We start from the raw sequence: 18,777 nt of genomic DNA, 5'->3' as shown, positions 1-18,777 counted from the left end.
CGCTCCCACCTGCAAACTTTGCCTGTGCAAAGTTTAAGCCTGGAAGCCCCGGAAACCCGAGCAACTTCCCAGCAACTTTCGGCTTCCTTTTAACTCACGGGTGCTCACGCCTGGCCCCGAGCCGCGTGGCGGAGGGGAAGCCCGGCGGGCAGGCGGGCTGCTTGGAGGAGGCGACCCGGTGGTGCTCCGGCAGCAGCAACAGGCAGTTCCACCAGGGCTCCGCTCAGGTGTCCGGCTGGGGCTGTCAGGAGTTGCTACCGCCGGCGCAGCTCCGCGCGGCTCCAGTCCCGCGTTGCCTTGGGAAGGAAAAGGCAAAACCAGGAGCCGCTGAGCCTGAGCCTCCGGTGCCGCTGCTGCCGTTGCAAAGCACCGCTGCGGCTCTTCCTTTTTTGCCTTTCCCTTCCTGAAGCAACGCGGGACTGGAGCCACGTGGAGCCGCGCCGGCGGTAGCAACTCCTGACTCAGGGGGCCTCCGAGGGGAGGGGAAGGAGGAGAAGGGGGGAAGGGGGGGCGATTCCCAAAAAATCTTGTGCTGACCCGGCCCGTCTGTCAAATTTTAAAAGTCAATGCGGCCCCCGAGCCAAAAAGTTTGCCCACCCCTGTTCTAGAAGATAGCACTGTTTAATTGAAGGGAGCTGGCACATACCCGTTCTATTGGATCATACTGGTCATGCAAAAACTGTGGGGGCTAGGCAATCTCTCAAATAATCAGGCCATATACAATATAGGGCTTTACAGGCAATAATCAGCATCTCGAATCAGACCCAGAACTAGTGTAGATTATGAAGATAAGTGACACATAGATATGCTGAGGCACACCCATCACTTCTCGCTTGCACCATTGCATTCTGGACCAGTTATAGCTTCCTAGTGGACTTCAAAGGCAGTTTAACATAAGAGTGTTTTGTGTCAACTCATGAAACATTCCTATGCCTGCCATAGAAAAAAAAAGGGGGGGAATCTGGAAAATCTGGCAGCAGTTTGAAAGCAAATGTACATTCCAATTCTTATCTTTAAAAGTTTGTAAGTAAAATACCAGAGCTTTTGCCCGCGAATATATTTAATTGGAGAATGTGAATGATGACCTCCAGCTTGTGAACATGCTCAATTGGATAATCTGATTTGTGAGACACCCAGGGGGGAGGGGGTAAACAGGGTTACAGGTGACTGTATATTATGTATGCCAGAGTTGGCTTCATACAGGGCAGTGCCAGTATGTCACCTCTAATAAATCCTTTGAAATTTTTTGAAGTTTGCCTTGAGAATCCTGATTTAATTAGAGCAATTGCTGGAATCCTGACATTTTGTAGTAGTTGAGTTGTCATGTGACTAGAGCATAAGTGACTCTCTGGATGGCCAACCAATCTAGGGTAAGAGCACAACTGGAGTTCTAGTTGGGCTTGTGCAAAGGCTGTCTTAAGTACAGCTGACAGATTCTCTCTGAGCAGGATCTAGGAATCCAAGAAACCCACATGTTGTGCACTGCTCTAAGTGTAAAAGTACAACCCATCCAGGAATAAACATGGAAAATTCCTGAATCTAGATAGTCCCAGCCATTCAGTCTGGATAGGATTGAGCTAGGTCTATACAATATCTGGATGCTGGATCAGAACTTTAACAATATCACTTGAATATCTTGCAGTGGAAATGTATAATTGATATCCACAGTGTACTAATGATACTGTTCAATCTTGTATCTCTTCCGTCAAACTGGTTGATGACTCTGTGGCTTGGGCTTCCCTCCAATGCCATCTGTAACGTGGGGGTTGGTCTCGCAAGCAGGCACTGCTGGAGTTTTACATCCCTCACTCTGCAGACCAGCCAGTCCAGGAGGGCCTTGTCCAGGTCACGGAATTCACAATATATGGCTGCCTTTCAGAGTGCTGCCATATATCTATTAATAGATTCGCCATCAGCCTGGTTCCAATAATAGAACATGTCTCTGCTGGCGATGCGGAATGGCCTGGGTATGTAATGCTCCCACAGCTTTTCTTGTAGAGTGTCCCATGATACCATCTGCAATGGTTGGGAAGCGATGAGAGCTCTAGCCATCTCAAATATCTCTGTACCGCAGTAGCTCAGAAACACTGCCCTTTTCCGATTGTCCGTGATGTTCGTGAACTCATTGACTTCTAGGATGCATTCAAGATGGACTATATAGGAGTCCCACGATTCCGATGCAGGGTTGAATGGCGTGAATTGCGGAGGCACAGCCATCTCCAATAGATATATGTGATCGAGGTCACGGCCAATGTTCAATGCATATCCTTGAGCGATTCTGAGGTAGCGATCAGTTCAGGCAGCTACCGTTTCCATCTGATCCCACCTTTGTTGCCAGTGTTAGATGCGGGCGATTAAATGAAATGAAGCCAGCAGTTGAAACAGTTTCCTTTATTTAGTCCAAACAGCTGCATAGTATCAACTGAGAGCATGCCAGCTGGCAGTGCTGTTTATAGAGGGCTGTCAGCCATTAACCAATGAATTCAAAGTATTTTCCCGCACATAGCACGGACCAGAGTGAAACCTGCTGACTGTGCATGTTCATATACAACAAATACAGTTGTAACAAATTATTCCATTTTCTGAAACATGTGATCAACTCAAAAATAACCCAGTTTATCTCTGCCAACATGCTAGATTTAGCACTGTCTGGCACACTGACACATAGTTCCACAAAGGCAAATTTTTCACTCTGGGTTTGAAACAAGGCAACAGCTCTGTGTCCAGTTGTTTCTTGAGATGTTATCCGATCCTTCTCTGATCTCCTATAATAAGAAGGATTTAAGGTTGATCAGTTCTGTCTTCCAGCTGCATCAGAAGCAAAATAAATGTTATATTAAAGCAGTGGACTTTGTGACAAGAACAAATCATATAGCTGAAATCTTCAGTGTTATATTGAACACAGTCCATTAAAGTTAACACAAAGATGGAAATAAAATTTGGAAAGAACCAAGGAATGATTTTAGAACAATAATAACTAGAGGTTGAATTCAGTGCTTTCTGTATTAACCACTCTTTTTGAATAAGACTTTTTTTAAAAATATGTTATAATTGATAAATCAAATCAACAGATATCACAAGATATCTCAATGTTTCTCTTTTCTCTCTCTCAAATATTAATGAAAGAATTTGACACTTTTATTGCATTTCTATGCAAAATTCCACGGTTACAGAATGCCCTGTTTCCCTAGAATATATTGATGTAAACAGTCCAAGGGTAGTTTATTGTTTTCTGGAAAAGAAATACTTGCAAAACATGACATGACTGAATGGTGGGACTTTTGCACAAACTTATTTTAACATTTCTTTAATGACTACATTTTACATGTTGTGGCTACTCTTCTCTAATAAATGTTCCATAGATGGCTTGGGTTTTGCATATGTAATTCATCCTTATTTAGCATTCTTTTTCATGTTACAGTTACTGTTGTTGCAAATGTGAACTTTATAGGAAATTGTTCTCTTTGCATTTTGAAAGTAAGTAAAGATCTTAAGAAAACATATTCAGGCTTGTGAAATAGAAGTCTACAATCTTTGAACCTAGAAGGTATTTCTGGAATTCTGAGAACATATTATAGATGTTTTTAAAATGGCTGCATGGAGATTATAAATGGATACAACTAGTGAGGTGGCTCTCTGCCATCCTAGGATATTCCATTTAATCTCTTTCAACTTACCTTTGCTTTTATTCTTTCAAGATATCTTCAAAGAAAAATGGATTAGAATTGTTCTGTACTTTTTATTTTGAAATAAGGTTAATGGGCCACAAAGGGACGGGGGGCTATCTAGGGTCTGCACACACTAGTTTGATTAATTAGATGTTGTTAAGTCAATGTTCTTGGGAGAATTTGGGAGAAAAATGGTTATACTGAAAAATTAGATGAAAGTGAGGCTATTGACTTTGGACCCACTGATAGATGATGAAAATGAATTTTTAACATACTCTGAGTTAAGAGATAAATTTCATATATCAGATATAAGCGATGGCAATATTTAAATTACAGCATTTGTTTGAACCAGCAGCATGTTCAGCTTCTGAAACAAGTGATATACTAGAACAACTTGTTAAATTCTTTAAAACTAAAAAAAACCCTACTGTTAGTCTTTATAAATATTTGTTATCCATAAATCAATGTGATATGCAGATTTTAAGAAATGAATGCAATAAATAACTAGAAGTTTCTATATTGTCAAGAAAATGGGAGAGTGACTTAATATCTACAGCACGAGTGTCAATTGAACTCTAACTAGGTCATAAAACAAAAAATAATATTTAGAATTTTGAGCTATAAATCCAAACAATTATTACATTTGTATAGAAAAGGACTATCAAAACTAACACTTTGCTGAAGATGTAATAAGAACAATACTTCTTAAAAACGTATGTTTCCACAATGTCCTATACTTCACAAGCTTTTGGGAGAAAGTAGTCTATTATATAAATATGTTTGTGTGACAAAAGATAAAAGTTTTCAGAGGATAACTACATACCTAAAACATTGAATTTGACAATTGGACTGCATAAATGGATTCTCTAGGTCCTTACTATAGCTAAGAGGCTGATATTTTAGCACTGGAAAAAATCATTATGGTTCTATTTAGTCAATGAATTGAAAACCTGCTTGCATGTGCCACTTATGAGCAGATTACCTATAGACATTGTATAGACAAGTGCAATGAAAATGGGACTCATTCATGTAGAACACAGTACTTATATAAATATATCAAATATATATTTCTGATTAGAAATTTGTCTAATGCAAATATTGAATAATATTTCCATTAGACAAGTATATATTGAATTAAAACTGTACATTGTTATAACTCACTTATCATTTCTTTCTTTGTCATATTTTTGCACTTTGTTAAAGCACTTTTTTGTGTCCCTTTTTCCTCTTCTTATCGTGTGTTCTGCTCCTATTTCTATTTTTGTGTTATTAAAGAAAACAATAGAAATGGGAACCTACTGTTATTCTTGAGGCCTTGAATGACAGTTCGTTCTGCTCTGTTGAGATTGTTTCATAAAGAGAAGGGTTTTCATTCATGCTATGCTTTCTACACTGCAGACTGCAAAATCTGTGACTTGGAAAAGGTAGTATCAGACTTCTAGTTTTTGGTTACCATTGACTATCATGGTTCTTCTGCAATTTCTACTGTAGGAGAGAGACAGAGAGAGATGAGAATGAAATCAAGCATGTCAAGATCTTGGACTCAGACATAACAAAAATGTAACCATCTGGATATTTTGTCAACACTGTCATTTCTGCTGGGGAATCGGTAAGTGCACTTACAGAAGAGTTCTGTCTATGAGCAAAATTTCCTATTTCTGCTTTACTTAGCATTTAGGTTACCATCTGTAATCTAAAATGGTTAATTTATCTCAGCAGCTTTGCCAATTTTATTTATTTATTTATTTAGAAGACTTAACATGGCTGCCTATCTCTTACAATGACCCCATATATTTCATTTCTCACAGAAAAGCTACGTAGTCATAACTCTGAATCTAGCTATCCCTTCAGAATGAATGCTTTTATCAATCTATACTGTATTGTAACGTAACTTTTTGATACAATCTTATTAATTAAAACAAACAAAAAGTGTGGAAGATTCTCTTCTGCTAAAAAAACATGATATGGTAAAGAAGAATATTTCTAGCTAATAATTTAACTGTTATATCCACACTGTGAATGCAATAAATTACCCGGAAATGAAAAGATTTCTCAGACAAAGCACACTCACACACAAACAGAACAGATACAAGAGCATGCTGGAACAGGATTGATCAACATCATGAAGAAGGCACACACTGTACTAGATTATTTAAATTTACTTTTTCTTCCCTAATTTCTTTCTATTCTAAAAACAAAAAATAGATACATCTTCAATCCTGAGGGCATGTTCATTAATTTAATTGAATACTCTTTATAACAATTAAAGGGAGGGAAATTATGATACGCCATGTGACGCTGCTGTGACAAAGCGAGTTTGACACCCTTAAAGGATCGACTTACATGGCAAATACTTTGTTGAGATCTTATGTAATAAAGTACACATGGGTAGTTTTTAAAGCAATATTGGTTCAAACAAAATGTTTTTTCCTATTTTACTGCATTCTGAGCCTGTCCTGAATCTATGGCTAACAGAATTATCCTGTGACCTTATATATATTTCTGTATTATTCTTATCTCCCCTGGATTTTTTACTCAATGGTGTGTGTGCGCGCGCACGTGTATACACACACACACACACACACACACATATATATATATATGAAAATAATACAGAAATTATATTTTTATATATACACACACACATATAATGAAAATAATACAGAAATTATTTTATACACACACAAACACACACACACACACACACACAATGGATCTATTGATAAAGGGGAAAATATTTATCATCATGTCTGAATACTTGCTTAGAGCAAGTGTTTTTTCCATCATTCAATATCCACTCATCTATGCTGCCATCTAGAGTTCACTGTCAAATATAAGAAAAGAAAGAAATGAAACCAGGAAAGCAAAAATAATATTCACATAATACCGTAGTTACTAAAATGTAAATCATATTTTTTGCAGAAATGATAAAAGGTCCTGGTTTGGAATGGCATTCAGTGTAGAAAACAGTTATATGTTATTTTCCCTTTGCTTAGTGACAGAACTCCACAAAGGTATATGTTGTTTTATTGAGTTGATAAATTGAATAGCGTTACAGTAAACCACAGGTAATTGTTCCAAGGAGAGTCACATTTTGCCATTTTGAATGTCTTTCAAAATTGACAGAAAATGTTTGTCTGGCTCTCAGTGAAAGTTTGACAAAGCATACTTAACTTTTTCTTCCTCAGGAAAATTCTACAAATGAAAAAGAAGGACCCATATGCGGTAACCAATTTTGATATCCAAAACGCAACTTGGAAAATGAGCTACCCTGCCAATCTTTAGAAATTGCTAACAGTGACAGCTAATTTCTCAGTTAACCTGAAGGAGATGGCAATGTTAATTATAAAGCCTCAGTTCAGAACTTGGACTCCCATGCCACATTGAATTTGTTTAGCAATAAGCTGTGAATTTGGATCCCAATTTTGAACAGCAGGTGTGTGATTTAACTTAATTTTTTGATTAAAAATTTCTTGTTAAGGATGGAATGGAATTACAGATTTCAGTTAGGGACAAGCAACAACCATAATAAAATGATACTCTTTAATGTTATATTCAGAAATCTACATTAAGGGCAAAAATATGTATGTATGTATGTATGCATGAAATTTATATGCCACCCATCTCCTTTTTGCAGCAACTCTGGGTGGTTACAAAAGAAAAAATATTTTTAAAAGATAAGCAAAAAATTAAAATTTAGAAAGATTAAATAAAAAGTAAAAAGCAAAGGATAGGCCAAATAGGGAGAGTGATCCCTTTCTCTACTCCATAAGTCACCGTCACCATTATGCACCCTTATTATGGCTCCAGGCCAGCTGGCAGGCCAGGTTTTAAGAAGTGTGGGGGCTGAGCTCACCTCCAGGATAAGAATATTCCAAAGAGCAGGGGGAAACAACAGAAAAGGCTCTTCTCCGAGATCCTGCCAGCTGAAATTCTTTGGTAGACCTCTTCCGTTGGAGCAAATGGGACAAGCCAATCCCATTGGGGTGAGACAGCTCCTTAGATACTCTGGACCCATGCCATGAAGGCCTCTCCATATTTCCCAAAACTCCACACACACCCCCCCCAAAATAGTAGCATTTGTCTATCCACATTTCCTTTCTTTTTGTTTTGTTTTCTTCTTTCACACTGTATTTTGGAAGCTAGAAATTTAAAAATAAATCTTAGGCATAAAGACAAAAAGTTTTCAAATGTTTACGATTCCTCATTATCCAGTGTAAAATTCCTACCACCTCATAGCTATTTTTTTCAAATGGAGAAATCTGTTCATAGCTTATAAGCCTTTTCAGAAAATTATTGTTACCCAGCTTTGCTTTTTTCAATATCAAATACAGTACTCTGCAAGTACCTTTATTCCTTTTATCTTTATTCTGCATGTACCTTTACTTTTTGGATGGTGGCACTACGTTTTGTCCACTTCAGTTGGCAGAGAAGGTTCAGATGACCAACCATCAATTGTCTCTGACATTCAGTGATTGCCCTTGCCTGTTTTCATCTGATAATAGATGGCTCCTGGAGCAGACTTTTCTTTTTTAAAAAAAAAGCTTTCTATAAAAAGACAAGAAAAGAACATATCAGCAGTTTACTTCTTCTATTCATAATCCTTATACTTGTTTATTATAATCTCAACATAAGCTTTACTACTTTGCACTGAAAGAAGACAAGCAGTATGATTGAATAAGTGACTACACGAATCTGGGAGATACTACCAAAAAAAAAATCATTTCTCTAGGAAAAGAGAAGAACCAAGAAATGTTTAAATATTTGAATAATGTTGGGTATGATTGATTTTGAAGGAAAAAAATTGCATGATGTCAAATCAGGGAAGAATTATACATACAAATATTGGACTATGCAGTGCTATCAGGCTCAAGCCCAAAGATAACACTGTGAAATCCAACTATTTTTTTTATTTGTTTACATCTAGCAGAGACAGAATATTGCCAGACTAAAGCTATAACCTTCTAGCTTAATAGATATATTCTGAGAGATTCTAAGGTGTGGCTACTCTGGAATACACTACCTGACTCTGTGGTTTCTTCCCCAAACCCCCAAAACTTTAACCTTAGACTGTCTACTGTTGACCTCACCTCATTCCTAAGAGGTTTGTAGGGGGAGTGCATAAGCGCACCAATGTGCCTACTGTCCCTGTCTTAATGTTCCTTTTTATTTGTATCCATTTCATGTATTCATAATTATGTTTATACTTATACATGTCACCTAGTACATGCTTGACAAAAATAAATGAATAAAAATAAAATAAAATAAAACAAAACAAAATAAATCTTCCCCGTCCAGTTCAGGATTGCAGAGTCCCTTATTTTGGGCTTCTCTCTGACATGTAGAACCTCCTCCCTAGGAAACTGTGGTGCTCTTGCTAAGATTTCCTCAATTCTCCAGATGCACATTTCACCATAACTGCACTCTGTTGGCATCATCAAGGACTAAATAAATTGTCAGTAAATGGGACATTCCAATCACACACTCACACACACAAAACCCCAGCCATACAGAAGATCTCTGTGTTTACCAATTGTAAAATAATTACATCAACTAAGTTAAAACAGTTTACATAGACAAGGCCAAGACAGCTGTAAAAAGAAATTAATTAAAATGTCATTTCCCAAACTGCTTCTGTTGTCACCTAAATAGCCACCTTACTCATCCCATTATAAGCAGCACCTGGCTATTAACAATTTCACATGGTCATTTCTTCTTACTAAATAATATTCTCTTCTCTTTTATTTATCTGTGATGTCTTCAGGGCAACCTTTCCATAATCAGGGTTTGTTTTCAGAGTTCAAAGCAGTACAACTTCATCTAATCGGGTTTCTTAAAATAGGAAACAAATGTAAATACAGGTCTCATTACAATTGCAAAAAGGAGGAAAGTCGCTTGAATTATCTGCAATTCTGTAAGTGCTTTCAAAAGCTACAGGGCAGCCATGAAGTGATCGAACTAGGGACTCAATAAATAAGGTTCTGATCTGTATATTCTAGGAATATTACAAAGGGCAGGGAACACTGTAATTGGCTTTAAATAAATGTGGCATTAATAAAAACAAAAGAAAATGATCCAAGGGAGCGAATTACAAAACAAAAAAACAAGAAAAAATTCCCACGCACATACATACACACACACACTGCCCCCAATTTCAATTCGTCCCATGTGTTTCCAAACCTCAAATTTATTCTCAAAACTATCCATTCTGGGGTAGCTATTACAAATCTTGCTTCCTCCCTTGTCCCCATTTTACACGAAACTGTAATTTAGAAAAATGATTCTTATTTTTACAACATTAAAATGTGACAAACAAGTTTGAATTAATAAGTAACTGAAATGAACACAAGTCCCTTGATCTCAGATCGCTTAGCTCACAGCATGTGTTCCAGATAGAAAGTTAGAAATATACATTTTCAAATTAATCTTCATATAGCAACAAGCAGTTTTTCTTCCTGTTTCTAAATCACTCTGATACAGCTTTACAAGAAAATATAACAAAAACAAACCCAAAGTTTATCTGGAAACATGCAGGAAAGTTTGATTTAAAAAAAACCAAAAATAAAATAATGACCTAAAAGTTTACAATCTTTCAGTTCAGTGGAACATATATTATGCTTTCTATCCCTTTTCTACGAGAAAAGTAAAGAAAAACAAAGACACAGGGAAAAGTTGCATATAAAACAGTTTTATGCAGTATGTATGCAATATATATCAACACTATCAAGGATACATTGCATTAAGTATTTAGTTGCTAAGCTAAATTATCTACTGTAATATCATTGTGATGTTATTTTCTCATACTTGTCGTTTCGCAGTATTTTCACTGTTTCCAAAGGACTCGTTTTATTCAAAACTATTCATATATTAATACTAAGGTCTTTTCTGCTGTCCAAATCCATTTAGCTGAGCAAGTGTGTTTATTTATATCCCACCTTTATTTTCACAAATAACTCAAGATGACAACCACATCCAACACACATTCCTCCTCCTATTTGCCCCACAACAACCCTGTGAGATGAGTTGGGTGAGAAAGAATGACTGCCCTAAAGTCACCCAGCTGTCTTTTGTGGCTAAGAAGGGACTAGAATTTATGAACTTCCACTTTGTAGCTTGGTGCTTTAATCCCTAAACCAATTGGCTCAGTTTTTTTAAAATACTGATACTCAGTAAAGCACTTCATACCTACCTTCTATATAGAAACTCTCTCTCCAGTTGCTTCATAGAAGATACCAATCCAAAATCTAGAGATACCTCCTCTAAGTTATGCCACAGACTGAATTCTCACTAAGTCCTGTTAGTTGTTGAATTAACCACAGTTGACTTTATTCATAACATATGCCAACTACTGATTGTTGTGGTTTACAATGTACAACAGCTGCATTCAAATAACACCTAAGTTAAACCCAAACAAACAATATTGTCTTGATATAGGATTGAAATATAATTTTTTTTAAAAAAATTATTACGCTTTTCTTCTGAGTTCAGTAATATTGCTTTTGGAGGAATGCAAGTAAAGGCAAAAGCATAAACCATGATAAAGAAAACCACAAGCAACATCCCCCCTCGGCCCCTCCTCCATTTATAGTTGTTTTGACTACTGCAAATCTTTTTATTTCTTTACTGAAAAGCCTAGAGCAATTTATCAATCAATTATTGTCTTAATAAGCACAACAACAGCCTTTCACCCTAGTTCAAACTTATTCAAAGGCTGGAACAGAACTTTATTTTGAAGAGAATTATGAAAGTCACCTAGAGCAGGAAAAGAATCCAGGTTCATTTTGTAGTTATTGAGTGAATGCAATTCAGCATTCTCAATAATGTATCTCAGTAACGTAACCAATAACAGGATATTAACAAACTGGTGACCTAAGAGAAAATAATATGATTGTGTGGACATAAAGCACTTCCTGAGAAAAAATGCCATATGGTGCTCCTCTACTATTCAAATCCCAGCCAAGAGCATCACCACAATAGGCTCCCAGGATTGCAGTAGTGGTGTTCTATTTCACTCAATAACAGACAAGAAGGCCTTTGATTAAAACAGGACAGGAAGGAAATGATCCATCATTATGGGTTAAGGTGTCTCAGAAATGGAGCAGAGAAATAGGCAGCTTACCCAACATTTGGAAACCAAAGGGATTAGACGGAACATAATAAACTGAAATATAGGTAGTCCTGAACTTACAACAGTTCATTTAGTGATTGTTCAGGGCACTGAAAAAAGTGACATGACCATTTTTCACAGTTACGAGCTTGAAGCATCCCCATGATCATGTGATCAAAATTCAGATGCTTGGCAACTGGTTCATACTTATGACCGTTGCTGTGTTCCAAAGATGTGATCTCCTTTTGCAACCTTCTGACAAGCAAAGTCAATAGGGAATCCAGATTCACTTAACAACCAGTTTACTAACTTATCAACTGAAATGATTCACTTAACAACTGTGGTAAAAAAAGGTTGAAAAATGGGGCAATATCTCACATAACAACACAAATTTTGGGGTTAATTGTGGTCATAAGTTGAGGACTGCCTATACAATTGTAGTTGCTGTTCAAAAAACTTTTTATAGTTTCTTGGTCCCTCCAGCTGGGTCTGGTGGGGCCTTCATTCCCTTGAAAGAGTGTATTTGTGACCTGGGAGCACTCCTAGATTCATAGCTCTGAATAGAGTAAACGTTTGAACCTATAAAAATATTGATGTACGGGATAGCGGCATAATAAATCACGCCACAAAAATGGTGCAAGTAACCGTTTCAAGGTGAAAATATTTTTGCCCAAACATTTTCTTTTAAAGTGTTACAGCCAATTTAAATAACAAACATGTTATTTGCTTACTTACAGCTGCCAAAAATTTAGATGGCAAGACACTAAAAGGAAGAGATTTGGTATACTTACATATAAGATGCAGACTATCATATTTTCCATAAAAAATGAGATCTGCGCTAAATAATAGGGTCTTGATTAAAAAGAATACACCTTGAAGCAATGCTTAGATGCCACATGTTTCTTTGTGATCACTAATCTAATCTAGGATATACACATGAATGCATGTCAAAGGACCCCAATAGTACTGAATGATTTATTTTGAGAGATGGGATTAAAGGATTGTGTTAATACTGTTGACAGTGATCAAAATAAACTGGGCTGATCTCTTTTCAAATGATTCGGTATTTATGGGCTTTCATCCTCCTGCCCCACATATTCAGAAAAAGATTATCTATGCCCTGAAAAAAATCCAAGTCTTAAAATGCTACTATACACTCACAGGTAGTCCGCGACTTAGGATGAGTCAGTGATAATTCAAAGTTAAGACCTATCCCCTCCTCCTCACATCTTGTCACCGATATTTTGCCCTTGGACCTGTCAGAAAGAAAAGAAGGCTAAATCTGAAGCATAAAAGAAATGTTCTACTGCTGGCACCTTTCACCAGCAAGATTGGCAAAAATGTTTCCCAATATGTCACCCAAATGCTGGAAGTGCAATCATAGCCAGGGAAGGTATTTTCACATGTGGTGGACATGCCCCAAAGCTTGAAAATACTGGTCTAAGATACAGGGATGGCTGGAAGAGATGACAAAATTAAAGATTAAACTCAATCCAGAGACCTTCTTATCAGGAATATCAGAACTGTCATGGAGTAAAAAACAATAGCATCTAATACTACACACCATCACAGCAACAAGAATAGCCTTTGCCCAAAATTGGAAATTAACAATGGTACCCACAGTTTTAGCAGTAATCAACAAAATTTACCAATGCGCAGAAATGATTAGATTAACTATGATATTAAAAAACAAGGAAGAGGGAGAATTTTTTACAACATGGAATACATGGTACAAATGGTTAAATGAAAAGGAAATAAAGATGTATAGTGAAAATGATTAAAGAAATATTATGGAACAACAGAAATAAGGATAAATGTATAGCTATGTATATATGTATAGTATAGCTATGTATATAGGTGTAGTAGTGTAGTAACATAGAAAAACAAACAATGTATCACGACCTATTAATAACATAGATAAGTAAGAAATTAGGAATTAGATTTAAGATATCTGTGTAGTAAATGATTTCAGTTAACACTAATAGAGATGTACACTGTTATGAAAACACTGTAAAATGTGAGAACGTGATTCTCGTTCTAAAATATTTTTTTCTTGAATAAAAACTTTTTTTAAAAAAAAGAAACTTTAAAGCCCAAACTCAGTACACGTAGTCCTCAACCTACCACCACAATTGAGTCCAAAATTTCTTTTGTTTAGTGAGACATTTGTTAAGTGAGTTTTGCCCCATTTTATGACATTTCTTGCTACAGCGGTTAAACAAATCACTGCAGTTGTTCCGTTAGTCACTGTCATGCCCATCAGAATCTGATTCCAAGGGGGGAGGCCGAGCAGCTGACAGGGAGTGGGAGTATGGCTCTGTTGACTGTGGAAGAAACTGGGGAAGGGCACAGTCCAGCTGGGCAGAGGAGGGGAGAGGTAGAGCAAGGGAGAGGGAATTCAGAGGAAGATCCAGGCCCATCCCCCTCTTCATCCTAGGCACACAGGAAGGAATGGAGAAGGGAGCAAGGTGAGTTGCATGGCTTACCAGGGAGGAAAGGGCCCTGATTCCCTTCATTAGCTGCAGCTGGGAACAGTGTTTAAAAAGGGAGTTTGTGCACAGCAACTTGTTGGAAACAAATTGTGTATTATCTTGTTTTGTCGAGGCTTATCTGGGTTCCTGGCGTCTTCCCAACTGTGTGTGTTTTGTTGGCCTTTGAAGCCTGCAATTCCTTATCCTGCCCTGTCCAGTTAATTGCTGCAGAATGGTTTGTGTGGGTTTTTATTTACAGTTTATATGTACTTTGTTTCGGACTGAATTTCCTCCACTTAAAGACTGTTCTTGGGAGAGTTTTTTTTTTCTCCAGCCGAAGGTAACTGTACATTGGGGGCAAAGATGGAGGTATTAAAGGAACTTTTCTTACTTATGTGACTGTGTTGCCTTTGTGCCACGCCCCGGGTCATCACAGTCACACGGTTGTTTCATGAATCTGGCTTCCCTATTGACTTTGCTTGATAGAGTCACAAAAGGGGATCACATGACCCCAGGACACCGCAACGGTCATATATATGAGTCAGTTGCCAAGTGCTGAACATGACCATGGGAATCCTGCAATGGTCGTAAGTCACTTTTTTTCAGTGCAGTTGTAACTTTGGTCACTAAATGAACTAAATGTAAGTCAAGGACTACTTGTAATTTGCTTTGCATCTTGGTAATGATTTCATCTCACATCATTCCTTTTCATATTTTGTTTGTAAGATTGGTTTGATGTTGTTTTCTTGTAATGTTGCCAGCAAACTGCATCCATTCTTTGCATTCAGTGAGTAATATATATGAAGTGTATATGGAGTGTATATGAACTTGAATACTTGAATTTGTTTTTAACTTCCCTCTGAGCTGCGATTTGGCTGAATGAGCTTTCTGCCAAGGACAGATCAAGTTTGCCCCTAGGTATGAATTAGCTAGAATATGCTAAAAGAATTGGTAGTAAATTTATTAATTAAGATTGCCATCCAAGGCAAAAGCCATTGAAGCATAGAACTGAACTAAATTAATAAATCATAGATTAGCTCCTAACAAAATGACACCACTTTCTATATGAGATTCTAATATAGCAGTTCAGATCTGGTTTAAACTTGATTAAATCAAATACTGTCCAGCTTTTTGAGGATTTTGAGGATTTTTTGGGGGGAGCGGGGAGAGAGACTGTTTTACACAACAGTAGTCGTTCAAACTTTTACATCTTGTGACCTTATAAATTATCTGCTGTTGTCTTTCGATTCAATAACTTAGATTTCCATTATTCAATTTGTTTCCTGATTCCAGCAATCCGTTTCAATCCAGCCACTTCAAATCTTCAGTCACTGTAATGTGTTGATCGCATGATTCATACGTTTCTGTGGTAAAATTTGAAAAGTATGTCATTGTCTATTCTATTGCCAGCATATCTTCTTGGAAATAAAGGTTTGGAAAATATTGTGATTGAAAAACTAGTCTTTCCGATGTTAGAAAAGGTTATTTCATCTAAATGTAGATCTAAGAGTTTTTTTTCACAGTTTTTCACTGTAATTTTTGTTATGAGTGCCAGGAAGGTTATCAGTTGTTATGAGTGCCAGGAAGTTTAAATAATATGTTCTCTTTTTGTGCCCCATTTGTCCTTTTTGGTAACTCTCCCCAGGCTTGAAAGGATCTTATGTAAGATATCTTTGGTATTCCTTGTATTCTAAACTAGATTTAGTTTCCCATAATGCCTTTTTAATTTTATACAAAGCTTAGAAGAGTAAGGAGCATTCAGAAGAATGATTGCATGAAATATATAAAGTGCTGAATTACAAAATAAATTTTAAGTGATATCTAAGAAATTAATAAAATAAATGTTCACTTCACTGCCCCATTAAGCTGATACTATCGAATGAGAGAGCTCATTGTCACAACCATGAATCATTTTTCAGTCATACATCCTCAGTGACATTGCCCTTGTCTCACCCTTATCCACAATGAAGATATCCCAAAGGTGCTTTTTCAGAAAGCAACTGGACTTTCTTTTTTTTTTCTTTTTTCTTTGAAGATGTTTCACTTCTCACCCAAGAAGCTTCTTCAGCTCTGACAGGATAATGGGGAATGGAAGGATTTATATTCCTTGCAGAGCATTTGCATCCTTTTAGGGTTACTGAAGCACTTGGAGGTTTATCTGTGCCCTCAGGGTCACCTGAGTTCTCCTGGTTCCTGTAATCTGCTGTTTCTTCTCTGAAAATCCATTCCTACTCCCACACAGGTCAAAGGGTATTCATTCCAAACTGTATACCTGAAAGAATATAAACTCTTCCGTTCCCCACTATCCTCTCAGAGCTAAAGAAGCTTCTCGTGTGAGAAGCGAAACATCTTCAAAAGAAAAAACAAGAAAGTCCAGTTGCCTTCTGAAAAGTACCTTTGGGACAACCATGACCTGGATGACTGAGAATCTCTACAGACATATTTGACATATTTGTCAATCTCATACCACTAATTTCAGTAATTTTATGTTGGGGGGGTGAGGTGATAATTTGAACTTTGATTGTAGAAATATATTGATTGGATATGATGTTTACCTGCCAGCAGATACCTTTCAATAGATTGTAATAGCCAGTTCAATATTTATAACAACCAATTTGAAAGGATGTTTCCCCTGAAGGTGTTGATATAAATTCTGTCCTTCAGTATCCCAAATCTCCCAAATTTTATTGCATGAATAAATATTCATTCCTCGAACACTATCCAGCCATTATTGATCACTCTAGCAAACATCCTCATCCAAGGAGTTACACTAGACAACCTCTGGACTAGCACAGGAAAGGATGTCCAAAATGTGATCACTTACCAAGTTTAACAGCAATGTTTAACTTTGTTTTTAAAAGTTTGCAGTCCGCTGACATGCATTATACATCATTTAACGTAACACAATCCTTTATGTATTCACTCAACAATGAATGTTTCTTGCATTTGGTGGAAGTGGCAAGTACTTTGCTAAACTTGCCTGGAATCAGAAACTAAGTATGATCACGCCTGAACAGCTATTAGATGGGGAAACACTTAGAAAATCCAGGACTGCATGTTGGGAGCGGTAATTACAGGGGATGGTGAGCACAGCACAAAACATCGTGGGCTGTTCCCTGATACCACTAGATGACATCGCTAGGGCTTGATGCCTTAGAGGAGTGAGGAAAATTCTCAGCGACAACTCACATTTTGGTCAGCACCATCAGGTAGGAGATATAGAAGCATAGCCAGCCGCACCAACAGGCTGAAGAACAGTTTCTACCCGTGGGCTGTCAGACTTCTGAACGGAAAATAACTTCATGTCAACTTAGTATGATAGACTTGCAGGGCCAGCGTGTTGTGCAACAAGCTCACATAGTGTAATAACATTGGGACTGGGTTAGGGACTTCTGTCCTCACTGTGAGTTGTGTTGGGAGTGGGGTGCATGAAGGGAGGCTCAGCCAATCTCATTGTACACATGTTGTACTCTGACAATAAAGGTAATAATAATTCTCCAGGGAAAAAACATGAGATATCAGTTCTACATTTCTGTCAAGCAAAACTACATAGACTGTCGACCAGGCATAAAACTTGATTTGAAGGAGACTGTACCTCTGCATCTTTCGGGCATCTAAAAACACCATTTGTTCTGGCTCATTTCCATGTCCCTCTCGAACCCAGTTGTCATAGTTGTCATAGTTGTGGAGCAGCACTTATTTATTTCCAACTCAGATGCAATAACATCAGAAATCACCAAGCTCCCTTAGGGTCAACTGCTTTTCAGCTTCTGGGCTCTTCTCTCTCTTTCTCTCTCTTTAGAAGAAGTTCAGTTGAGGCGGCAATGAATTGGTAGGTTATCATTTCATCCTTTAGTCATTGTCCTCCTCAGTTGCGTTGATGTTTTGCAAACGCGACCACAGCGTGGAGAGGGAAAGGTTCCTGCTCCCGCTATTGTTGTTGTTGGGGTATGGTTGTTGTTGGGGGCTTTGTGTGCGTGTGTGTGTATTTTGCATTTATTAGCTTTCTGCTATCGGTCAGCTGGGTGGAAGGAGTACAGGTGAGCTCCCGTGGAGTTTTCCACCTGTCAAGATCAATTCTAACAAGACCTTAGACTTTTCTGGGGGGGGGAGAGATTTGGGGGAGAGAAAACGTCGTGCGAAGGAACCTTTTGCAAAAGAGCCACAACTTTGCCACGATTGTCTTAAGACACTCAGAAGCGCGCGACTATCCCGCATCTCTGCTCTACCGGCCCTAACAGACCATCTCTCCTGCAGGTGGCGCTGTCACCGACCGAAGCGCCTTTTATGCGAAGACGTGAGGAATATTGTTCCTGCTCGCGGCCGGTCGCTGGGAAGGCTTCGTTGAGCTGACGTGTGACTTTCGAAGCCTTCTTTTGGACACGCCCCTTTTTCCCTGCTCCGTCGCCTCTCCACCTTCCCCCGACCAAACCCGGGGCTGCGATGGCCGCTACGTGGGAAGAAATCCTTAAGTTGTCCCAGCAGTTTCAATCCGCTCAGTTCGCCCAGGCGACGCAGAGGTGAGGGGAGG

At 38.0% G+C, this 18,777-nt stretch overlaps 1 protein-coding gene across 1 annotated transcript in view; it reads left to right on the top strand.

The window, feature by feature from the left end:
• The first annotated feature begins 18,656 nt into the window (after positions 1–18,656).
• The window catches only part of UFL1 (UFM1 specific ligase 1), a 29,380-nt gene continuing 29,259 nt past the window's right edge, over positions 18,657–18,777 (top strand). The window contains exon 1 of the mRNA XM_026666585.2: positions 18,657–18,766. Within this exon, the coding sequence (XP_026522370.2) occupies positions 18,690–18,766 (77 nt within the window). The 5' untranslated portion in view covers positions 18,657–18,689. The remainder of the gene's footprint in view (positions 18,767–18,777) is intronic.

Source organism: Notechis scutatus, chromosome 1 (genome assembly GCF_049901735.1).
Source record: "Notechis scutatus isolate UNSWTSFEM ecotype Mainland chromosome 1, rNotScu1.2, whole genome shotgun sequence".
NCBI classification, from domain to species: Eukaryota; Metazoa; Chordata; class Lepidosauria; order Squamata; family Elapidae; genus Notechis; species Notechis scutatus.
The sequence above is the reverse complement of the archived record's forward strand: the minus strand, read 5'-3'. Positions and strand labels throughout refer to the sequence as shown.